The sequence below is a fragment of the Mustelus asterias genome, chromosome 20 (genome assembly GCF_964213995.1).
Source record: "Mustelus asterias chromosome 20, sMusAst1.hap1.1, whole genome shotgun sequence".
NCBI classification, from domain to species: Eukaryota; Metazoa; Chordata; class Chondrichthyes; order Carcharhiniformes; family Triakidae; genus Mustelus; species Mustelus asterias.
In genome coordinates this window covers 77,870,155-77,882,313 of record NC_135820.1, presented here as the reverse complement: position 1 = coordinate 77,882,313, position 12,159 = coordinate 77,870,155, and the positions used below count along the sequence as shown (strand labels likewise).

Sequence of the window (12,159 nt, the reverse complement as noted above, 5' to 3'; positions counted from 1 at the left end):
CTAGTGGACTGGGCAGGAAGGTTAAAAGGTAGGACAATTGATGAGCAGTGTCAACTGTTGGAGGAGACATTCAATTCCTTCAAACTAAAATATATTCCAGAGAGAAAGAAAGATTCTAAGAGGGAAAAAAACATTCATGGCTAAGCAAGGAAGTTAAAGACAACATAAAGACATAAACTACATTCAATTCCTTCAAACTAAAATATATTCCAGAGAGAAAGAAAGATTCTAAGAGGGAAAAAAACATTCATGGCTAAGCAAGGAAGTTAAAGACAACATAAAGACATAAACTAAGGTATACCATATTTCAAAGGCCAGTAGCAAGCTGGAAGATTGGAAACATCATTACAAACATCAACAAAGGGATGTAACTAAAGATGTAACCAAAAGTGCAAAGGTAAATTTTGAAAGAAAGCTAGCACAAAATATAAAAAAGGATAGAAAAAGTTTCTATAATAAAAAGGAAGAGAGTAGCTAAAGTGAATGTTGCTCCCTTGGAGGATGAAACCGGGAAATTAATAGTGGGGAACACTGAAATGGCAGAGACGCTCTCGGTTTTCATGGTCGAGGGCACTAGTACCATCCCAATAGTAACAGGTAATGCAGAGGAAATAGAAAGGGAGGAACTTAGAACAATCATTATCAATAGGGAAATAGTACTCAACAAACTATTGGGATTGAGACAGACAAGTCCCCAGAGCCTGAGGCCTATATGCTAGGGTATTAAAGGAAGTGGCAGCGGAGATAGTGAATCCATTAGTTATAATATTCCAAAATTCCCTGGGTGTGGAAAAGGTTCCATTGGATTGGGGAAATGCTAAGGAGGAGGCAGAAAGTAAGAAACTATACACCGGCTACTTTAACATCTGTTGTTGGGAAATTGTTAGAATCCATTATTAAGGAAATAATAACAGGACATTTGGAAAGTCAAAAAGCAATCTGTCAACATGGTTTTATGAAGAGTAAATTGTGTTTGACTAATTTGCTAGAGTTCTTCAAAGATGTAACAAGCCAATTGGATAATGGAGATCCTGTAGATGTAGTATATCCAGACTTCAGGATGACTGGCTAAATAACAGAAGATACAGAATCAGGATAAATGAGTGATTCTTTAGTCGGCAAGATGTAACTAGTGGGGTGCCACAGGATTCGATCCTTGGGCTCCAACTATTTGCAATCTATATTAATTATTTGGATACAGAGGTAAAAGGTACTATAGCCAAATTTGTAGATGACAGTAAAATAGGTGATAGTAAGTTGCAATGAGGAAATAAGAAATTTACAAATGGATATAGATAGATTAGAAGTGTGGGCCAAAAAGATGGAATTTAATGTGGGTAAGTGTGAAGTTATCTACTTTAGTCGTAAAAATGGAAAGGCAACTCATCTAAATGGAGGGAGACTTTGGGGTGCTTCGTTACAGAGGGATCTGGGTGTCTTTGTGTATGAGTTGCAGAAAACATATGCAGGTACAGCGGGTTATAAGGAAAGCAAATGGAATTTTGGCATTTAAAGCTAAAGGAATAGAGTATAAAAGTAAGGAAGTGTTGCTGCAACTATACAAGGCATTGGTGAGATCGCACCTGGAGTGCTGTGTACAGTTCTGATCCCCTTATTTGAGGATGGATGCAGTAGCATTAGAAGCAATTCAGAGAAAGTTTGCTAGATTGATTCCAGAGATGAGGGGGCTTGTCTTATGAAGAGAGATTGAGCAGTTTATGCTTAAACTCTAGAGCTTAGAAGAATGAGAGGAGATCTATTTGACGTATATAAGATGATAAAGATATTGACAAAGTAGACGTAGAGTGGATGCTTCCTCTTGTGGTGCAATTGAGAACAAGAGGTCATCGTTTTAGGATAACAGGTAGCAGATTTAAAACACAGATGAGGCGAAACTATTTCTCTCAACGGTTCATGAATCAGTGGAATTCACTACCCCAGAGTGCAGTGGATACCAGGACATTGAGTAAATTTAAGGGGGAGATAGATTTTTAATTAGTAATGAGTTGAAGAGTTATGGAGAACGGGCAGGAAAGTGAAGTTGAGGCCAAGGTGTGATCAGCCATGATTGTATTGAATGGTGAAGCAGGCATGAGGGGCTGAATTGCCTACTTTTGTTCCTAGTTCTTATGTTCTTATGATCTCCCCATGCATCCCGCTGGACATACAGCATTTTCTGCCTGATGGTCATCGCCAGAAACTCATCATCTGCCTGGCACTCCAGCAGTGCCCAAAGATTTGGCACCCTGGGGCCTCTGTGCTTCTGCCACCTTCTCACGTAAGTATAGTGTGCCCAAACCATTGGAATGTCGACAGAGGTGACGACCACATGCCCACCAATGTGGGAGTATCTGCACTAGTGCCTGGTACCAAAAGACAGCATGACACAGGCGCAGAAACGATATCCTCAGGGTCACTTAGGGTTGGTGCAGTTGGCTTATCTGCGGAAAGAAGGCACGTCAGTGAATTCAATCATCACCATACATGCTAGATGTCCTGCTGAAACAATGACAAGATGGTGCCACCTACTTCGGAATTTTGAATGGCACGTTGGTTGGAACAGCTTACTTTCTAATGGAAGGGGCCTGTGAACTCTCCCGAAACTCCACCACATGCATCTGGGACCTACACACTTATCTTCATCACAGACCCCTGTCCACCAGGACCATAGGAATGAGCTGGCTGGTGGCAATCCATCTCTAGAGTGTCACTCTTGCTCCCTTGTGAGGATCAGCAGAGCGAGGACTCCCCCACCAGTTTGGCAGCACTTTGCAACATTCTGACTTATCTTCTCCTGATAGGACAATAGAAAGGCTCATTAGGATTCCATCATCCTTGGGGACCATTCTCCCCCAACAGGGACATTCAGTGAGCCATTTTATTGTGACACACCTCGCCCTCCAAGCATTGTCGCCTATTGTGCTGACAGTCCAGACTTGGCAGGGCAGGCTTCAGTGCCAGTTGGCATACACATTCAGACCCCTGAGCGCACAGGGGAACAGACTACACATCCCCACACAGGACTATGCCATCTCTGCACTTAACCCTGCTGATTGCAGAAGATTGTTGAACCTTTTGCAACGCAAAATGTCATGCCCATTGACCTCAGCAGCCATCTTGCTCCAGGTTTTGTTGGTCAAGTAGGGAAGCCTTCTCTTTCCATCTCTGGGCATCACGATGTTACACTTGGCACTGACCTCCTGCACCAGCCCTGGCAGGCACTCATTTGTAAAACAAGGGCACTTCACCCACCCAACATGCCCTCCCGCTTTCCTTGGCCTCCCGGCACTGATGACATTCCTGGAGAACATAAGATCTAGGAGCAGAATTAGGCCATTTGGCCCATCAAGCCTGTTCCGCCAGTCAACAAAACCATGGCTGATTTTTTCGTGGACTCAGCTCCACTTAGCCGCCCACTCACCATAATCCTTAATTCCTTTACTGTTCAAAAATCTACCTATCTTTGCCTTAAAAACATTCAACAAGGTAGCCTCAACTGTTTCACTAGGCAGGGAATTCCATAGATTCACAACCCTTTGGGTGGATTCACAACCCTTTGGGTAGAGCAGTAAAGTTTGTAGTTTTTAGCCACACCACACCCTCATCTTCCCCCAAAACTCTTGGCAATCTTTAGGGAGTTGCCTCATCGTATTTTGCATTGGACCCAGCGCCCAATGCATTTCCGATCCTTTCCATACAGAGACCCAACCGGCAGACCTGGTTCATGGTAAACGGGCTTACTTGGCCACCTGGTGTAATCCGTTAACAAAGCAATGTCAGACAGGAGTGAATTTCACATCTGCTCCCATCTGCATCGATTTTCGGCATAACCCAAGTATAACATTCAGGCCAAACTGGTTATTTAGCAAAAGAAAGCAACAAATGAGATTGACCCAAGTTATAAATTGCACCAAAGTTATTTTTAAACAGTCTGGAGAGAGTGTGTATGACAAAATGTATGGCACTGGGGCAAAGAACAGGGCCATCAAGCTGTCCCTTCCCCATGAGATAGAGGCTTCATATAGGATGCAAGATTGGGTAGACTAGTGTAATGATTCAATGAGATGAGGTTGGCCTCTTGGAGTATGAGCTCCCAGATTGGGCAGGAAATTATGACCTCAATCAGGGAGCTCATACTCCAAGAGCCTGACTTTATGGGCCTCATTGAAGTTATTACAATTAGCTAATTGTTACAATGTCATGAGGTCAGAAATATCATTTGTAGTGAATACACACTATTTGATTTTTCAGTGGCCTCATGGCATTATCGCTAGACTATTAATCTAGAAACTCAGCTAATGTTCTGGAGACCCGGGTTCGAATCCCACCATGGCAGAACAATGGAATTTGAATTCAATTAAAAATATCTGGAATTATGAATCTACTGATGAACATAAAACCATTGTCGATTGTCAGAAAAACCCATCTGGTTCACTAATGTCCTTCAGGGAAGGAAATCTGCTGCCCTTACCTGGTCTGGCCTAAATGTGACTCAAAGAACAAAGAAAATTACAGCACAGAAACAGGCCCTTCAGCCCTCCAAGCTTGCACCGACCATGCTGCCCAACTGAACTAAAGCCCCCTATCCCTCCAGGGACCATATCCCTCTATTCTCATTCTATTCATGTATTTGTCAAGAATCGGCAATGTGGTTGACTCTCAACTGCCCTCCAAGGGCAACTAGGGATGGGCAATAAATGCTGGCCAGCCAGCAATGCCCATGTCCCATGGATGAATAAATTAAATTATTGAATAAATTTAGAATATTGATCAGAATGTGGTTAAACTTCTGAAATGCAAGGTGAAGAAACATTAATTTATTGGTTATGGGTATTCTTGGTAAGGCTAGCATTTATTACCCATCCTTAACTTCCCCTGAGAAAGTTTTTGAATACAACCAAGTGGCTTGTTAGTCACCTCGGAGGGCACTGAAGAGTCAACTCCAGTTTTGTGGTCTGGAGTCATAAATAAGCCAAACCAGCTAAGGGCAGTAGATTTCCTTTTACGAGGACATAATGAATCAGATGGATTTTTACGACAGTCTAGTAGTTTAATGGTCGTTATTACTAATACTAGTATATCCAAAATTTATTTAGCTAAGTTAAGTTCCTCAACTGCCATGATGGAATTAGAACTAGGGGGAGGAGGTGGTGCAGTGGTATTGTCACTGGACTAGTAACCCAGAGACCCAGGGTAATGCCCCCGGGGACCAGAGTTTGAATCCTACCACAGCAGATGGTGAAATTCAAATTCAGTTAAAAAAAATCTGGAATTAAAAAATGAAGATCATGAAACTATTCTTTTATGTTGTTAAACCTATCTGGTTCACTAATATCCTTTAGGGAAGGAAATCTGCCACCCTTACCTGGTCTGGCTTCAGACACCCAGCAATGTAACTGACTCTGAAATGCCCTCTGAAATGGCCTAGCAAACCACTCAGTTCAAAGGCAATTAGAAATGGTCAATAAATACTGCTACAGCCAGCAATGCCCATATCTCCTAAACAAATATTAGAAAAACAAAATCATGGCCCGAGATCATTAGTCCAGGCCTTTTGATTGTTCGCCTAATAACAACAGCTACATTACCATATGTTTCAGGGGTAAGGCTGCAACAAGCTGCAGATAGACATTGTTGAAAATATCTATATCTTCATACGCCAGTGAAAGATAAATACATTGAAGCAAGTGCCTCAACCAAAGTACTGGTCAGTAACTGACAGAAGGCCCATGTCAGTGCATCTTTGTTTGAGGTAGCTGTGATCAGCCTTCTGAAAACATATATCCTAATGTTTGATGACAGGACACCTAGATAGTCATGGCTGTGGCCAGTCCTTATGTGAGTGTATTAAAGTATGCCACATTTATCCAGTTGTGCAATCTACAAAACGTTTGCCATTCCTGTTTGGTTTTCCTGTGAAAATTAATATATAGAAAACAGGGACAAAGATAAACTTCTCTCCTTTATTGTAAGTAGTGCTCCTACAAAAACCAGTGGATTACCCTTCCCCACCTCCCCACCCCATTCCAGTTCCTGGTCAGGCTATCTGCCCATTTTCCACAAACCTCAAAGAACAAGTTCATAGATCATAAAATCCCTACAGTGTAGAAGGAGGCCCATCGAGCCTGCACCAACAAAACTCCTACCCAGGCCCTATCCCTGTAACCCTACATATTTACCCTGCTCAATCCCTGACACCAAGGAGCAACTTAGCACGGCCAATCAACCTAACCTGCACATCTTTGGACTGTGGGAGGAAACCGGATCACCCGAAGGAAATCTACACAGGCAGTCACCCAAGGCTGGAATTGAACCTGGGTCCCTAATGCTGTGAGGCAGCAGTGCTAACCACTGTGCCATCCCTGTTGTCTGGTGATTATCTCAATACCATTTGTGGGAGCTTGCTGTGTGTAAATTGGCTACTGTATTTCAACAGTGACTGCACATCAAAAATACTTAATTGGCTGTAAAGCTCTTTTGGGATGTCCTGACACTATGGTGCTTTATAAATGCAAGCTTTCTTAAAATTAAAATTAGGGGCTAGGCTCACAAACTTCCTAGATGCCAGATGTTCTGCTGCTGCAGGCTTGCCTATATTGCAAGTGACTGCAGCCCTAATTTTGCTGCCATCACAAATCAGGGCTACAAACTTTTGGGGCAAGTACATTGGATGCCAGAATATTGGCAGTTTTTTTTTGCATCCCATTCTTGAAATAAGACTGTCAATACGCAATTCGATTTCAATTCGATACTTAGATTATAAATAACTTTTTATAAAATTTATTTTATTCATCAGTTGTTCAGACATTGCCTTCGAACAAACCTATCAAGGGAGCAAAATGATCGGAATAGCACTGGAGAGAGAAGATCTGCTATAGAACAAATGAGAAGTGAGGAACGCAATGTAAATGGTGAGTAATTGAAAATGTTATTTTGTGACAGGTTTCATGTAGATTTTTTATGTTCTCTTCTGTAATAGGCCATCATTTTAACTGATGGGACCTATTTTATATTTGCACTATTTCCTTTTACATTTGACAATTTTATTCTCATCTCTTTATTGCTAGACTAGATTGGGAATAAGGAAGATGTTTATTAAAAACATTCTTAAAGGTTAAGTTTTGAATATCAATCATCACAAAATACATAAAAGTCCTGATTCAGCATCAACATTGCAGAGTCTCAAATATGGCAGGTTCAAGTCACAAATCTAATGCATGACCTTGTGTGCTAGATATACAGTACAGCAATGTATAGTTTTGCTCAGCCAAATGTTAGTGTACTTATATCAATAATTCTAAGAGTTACAAATTTTGGCAAATTCTGCACCCAGCAGCACCTCGGGATGGGGGTCCCTTGGCATGATTTCTTCATGTTGCTGTTAAAGAGTAGCAAATCATTCTTTGGATGTTACTTTCAGACACCTTACTGGTAATCGTGTTGATTCCTCTCTGTTTCATATAAGAACTTTGAGGTCTCCTGTTCACTCAGAAATCCATGTCCCCTGAACATCTAGAAACATTCAAAGTTGTATCAGCACTCTATTCCACATGTGGGATTGTCCTTGGTTGATTTCAGGAGGCCCAGGTTTTGTCAGACCTCTTTGAACCAATTTGCTTGACAGCTCCAGAGAAAATCACAGAGGGGATTAGCCAATGTTTGTTTACACAAGGAAAAAATGGCCCATCAGCTGCTGAAAGCTTTTTTGGCTGACAGCCTGGGTTACATCCAAGACTTTGTTATTGACACCATTAGTTAATGCTCCTGTAATAATTTCATCCAGGCCAGTGTTATGGTATCACACTGTTTTATTAAATATCGGCCGTGCCCATGGCTCACAGCAACATAATTTCTGCAGGGATGGATGACCTTGCTAACTGTGTCTCTCTCTCTCTCCTTCTCCACCTCCTCACAGATTGAAGATGAATATTGGATTGTAGCCAACCCAGGTTTCAATATTCCAGGTGACTGCTGCCAAGGCAAACAGACAGTGGCATGAGTGCCTGGGTCCGCCCAGGCTTGACCCAGCACCACAAGCCAGCACCACAAGCCAGCACCTGAAGAACCGGGGGCCGCCGCTGAGGCTTAAGAGCCAGCTGCCCAACAGGCTGAGGAGGGGGTTTGAAAACAGCACTACTATAGACCACTGGTCTACAGGAGGCGCTGGCCTTTCAACAAGCTGACAGCCAATATGTGCCAATGAAGACTCCAACTTCACAGGGTGACAGTGTAGCACCTGTACCACGTACTTGCAGACCTGGCATCAAGAGGAGGAGGGGGACATTCATTCCCAGTGGCTATGAATGTTACGGCTGCTCTGAATTTTTTCGCCTCTGACTCTTTCCAGGGCTCGAGCAGGCACCTGTGCAGCATTTCACAGATATTAGCCTACATCTGCATGGGTTTCCTCCGGGTGCTCTGGTTTCCTCCCACAGTCCAAAGAGAGCCAATGTTTCGAATCTGGATGACCCTTTGCCTGTTCTGATAAAGGGTCATCCAGACTCGAAACGTTGGCTCTATTCTCTCTCCACAGATTCTGTCAGAGCTGCTGAGTTTCCCCAGCATTTTCTGTTTTTGCTACATAAATATAAGTTGTTTTTTGTTTCCAAAGTCCATTAGTGGATTTTTGTAACAATCCAACCAATAACTTCATGGCCACCAATACTGATACCAGCTCCTTATTCCAGATTTTTGTTTTCAAACTAAATTCAAATTCACAAACTGCCATTGTAGGATTGTGAATTTGTGCATCAAGATTATTGGGCCAGGCCTCTGAATTACTAGCCCAATTACATAACCACTGCACCACCATATCTGAGTCACACTAGTGTTACTAAATGTGACAACAGAAAATAATATTTTAGAGGAAAAATGCATGCAGATATACCATTTTTAATATAATAGAAAATAGTTTACAAAATGTGATTATGAACACTCTAAACATATTCTACTTTGAAGTGTTCTGTACCCTAATTATGTTTTTACATATGTCTCTTTCCTCACCCTCCCCACACAAATCCTTTTCTGGTTTGATAAAGATTTGCCCATTATGGAGGAGCCTTGTGATTTGCAAGATTCTATAATAATTGAATCCAGAAGGAGCAGCATTGATCACAGACCAATATCAGTACAGAAAATAAACAAAAAGAGTCCATCTGAAAATGAGATGTATGAATCTGTAAGTATCTGTATTCGGATGTTCTGCACTCTGAATTAGCAACAACATACTTCTAAGATTGTTAAAGGTGCTTTTATTATTGCATAGTAGGAAACCTACTAAAATTTATTGTTGAAACATTTGATTATTGTGGAAACAGAAAAACATCACAAGATAGGAGCGGGAATAGAGCATTTGGCCCCTCAAACATGCTCTGCCATTCGATAGATCATGATCTCAACTCCACTTTCCGGCCTGCCTTCCACACTATCTCCCCTGCCTCCGCATCTCATAAGATGTAGGAGCAGAAGTAGGCCATTTGGCCATTGCATATACTCTGCCATTCAATGAGGTGATGACTAACCTGATATGATAATTCTCAACTCCACTTTCCTGCCTTATCCCCATAACCATTACTGAATAAAAATCTGTCTATATCAGCCTTAATAACCCAGTAACATACCCAATAACATACTTAATAACCCAGTCCCTGCAGCCCTCTGCAGTAAAGAATTCCACAGGTTTATTGCCCTCGGAGAGAATAAATTCCTCCTCTTCTATGTCTTAAATAGGCAGCCCCTTACTTTGAGATTAGCTCTCTGATCTTAGACTCTCCCACAAGCAGAAACAATCTCGGAGCATCTGCTCTGTCAAGCTCCTGAAAATCCTATTTTCTCAATAAGGTCACCTCTCATTCTTCTAAGCCTCTTCTCATATGAAAATCCTTCCATACCCTGGATCAACCTACTGAACCTTCCATGGTTTGCTACCAATGCTGGTATATCTCTCCTTAGATAAAGAGACCAAAACTGTTCACAGTATTCCAGGTGTTGTCTAACTATGCCTTGTATAGTTTTAGCAAGACTTCCCCATTTATATACTTCATTCCAATCTTCTAATCATGCTAATATACTGCTTCCAACACCATGGGCTCCTATATTGTACCTTATCAAACAGTTTTTGGAAATCCAAGAATATTACATCGACTGGTTCCCCTTTATGCTGTTTGTTACTACCTCAAAAAATTCTAACAAATTTGTCAGGCATGATTTCCCCTTCATGAAGCTGTGCTGACTCTGGTTGATTATATTATGTATTATTATGTATTTCTAAATGCTGGTCACTTTCCTATTACATCTTTCTATAATAGACTCTAACATTTTGTGCATGACAGGTGTTAAACTATTTGGCCTACAGTCACCTGTTTGTTGTCTTCTTCCTTTTTTGAATAAGGGTGATATATTGGCAGTTTTCTGATGCTCTGACTTTGCCAGAATTTACGGCTTCTCAGAACATTATTACCAGTGCATCCACTATCTCTGCAGCTAGATCTTTCGCCCTGCACCTCCCCCCCCCCCCCCCCAACACTTTTGATCCTTGATTATTTAACATTGTTGGAATGCTATTAGTGTCTTCTCCCATGAAAACTGATGAAAAGTAGTTATTTAACTCCTCTGCCATTTTCTGGTTCTCTATTTTTATTTCCCATGTCTCATTCTCTAAGGCACTTGTGTTCACTTTGGCGGCTCTCTTCTTTTTTATATATTTAAAGAAGCTCTTACTGTTCATTTTTATATTACTTGCTAGTTTGCCCTCAGTTTATCTTTTTTGTCATCTTTTTTGATTTTTAAAACTTACCTAATCTTCTGGCTTACCCATAATCTTTGCTCCGTTGTATTTTTTTTTCTTTCCGTTTAATACTGTCCTAAACTTCCTTGGTTATCTGCGGTTGATTTATCCCCTTCCTAGGATTCTTTTTCCTCACTATCTTTGTTGTGAGTGAAGAATTATTTTAATTAAACATCTGCCATTGTTGATTAACCGTCTCTTCTGCTAAACTCCTTTCCCAGTCCACTCCAACCAACTCTGCCCTCATTCCTTTCTAATTACCCTTATTTAAGTTTAGACCAGTTGTTTATGATCCAAGTTTCTCATTTTCAAATTGAGTGCTAAGTTCTATCATATATTTTTTGCCCATCCCTAGTTTCCTGTCAGAAGATGGAGGTGAGCTGCCTTCTTGAACTACTGCAGTCCCTGAGGTGTTGGTACACCCACGTTGCTGTTAGGAAGGGAATTGTAGGATGTTGACAGAGGGCCAGTGACGGAATAGCAGTATACTTCCAAGTCAGAGTGGTGGATTGATGACTGGGTGGGGAACCTTCAGGTAGTGGTGTTCCCAGGTATCTGCTGCCTTTGTCCTTCTAGATGGTGGTGGTTGAGGGTTTGGAAGATGTGCCTAAGAAACCTTGAAGAGTTTCTGCAGTGCATCTTATAGATGGTAACATAGCTACCACTGTTCATGGAGGGATTGAATGTTCATGGAAGGTGTAGCAGTCAAGCATGCTGCTTTGTCCTGGGTGATGCCAGGCTTCTTGGGTGTTATTGGAACTACACTCATCCAGGCAAGTGGCCAGTATTCCATTACACTCCTGATTTATGCCTTGTAGAGAATGGGTGGGCTTTGAGGAGTCAGCGGGTGAATTACTCGCCACAGGGTTCCTACCCTTTGACCTGCTCTGGTAGCCACAGTATTTATATGACTAGTCCAGCTCAGTTTCTGGTCGATGGTAACCCCAGGATGTTAATAGTGGGGATTCAGTGATAGTAATGCCATTGACTGTCAAGGGACGATGGTTAGATCCTCTCTTGTTGGAGCTGATCATTGCCTGGCATTTGTGATTGTTACATGCTTGTCAGTCCAAGTCTGGGTATTGTCCAGGTCTTGCTGCATTTAAACATGGACTGCTGGTCACTGTTTCCTAGGGCATATTTTATTCTGAGATTGTTGATTAAACCTGCCTCATTACATAGTACCAGATCCACAACATATTGTTCTAGGAAACTGTCCCAAATATTCTCTATGAATTCTTCCTCATGGCTATCTCTGCCAATTTGATGTTCCCAATCCACATGAAGATTAAAGTCACCCATAATTAATTAACTGCCTTTTTCCCCCATGCCCTCATTATCTCCTGATATAGGCTCCATCCTACAGTATAGGT

The 12,159-nt window shown here is 41.6% G+C and overlaps 1 protein-coding gene across 1 annotated transcript in view; it reads left to right on the top strand.

The window, feature by feature from the left end:
- The window catches only part of LOC144508343 (double-strand-break repair protein rad21 homolog), a 53,073-nt gene that overhangs the window by 24,223 nt on the left and 16,691 nt on the right, over positions 1–12,159 (top strand). The window contains exons 9-10 of the mRNA XM_078236180.1: positions 6,797–6,911; positions 9,039–9,178. Of these exons, the coding sequence (XP_078092306.1) occupies positions 6,797–6,911; positions 9,039–9,178 (255 nt within the window). The remainder of the gene's footprint in view (positions 1–6,796; positions 6,912–9,038; positions 9,179–12,159) is intronic.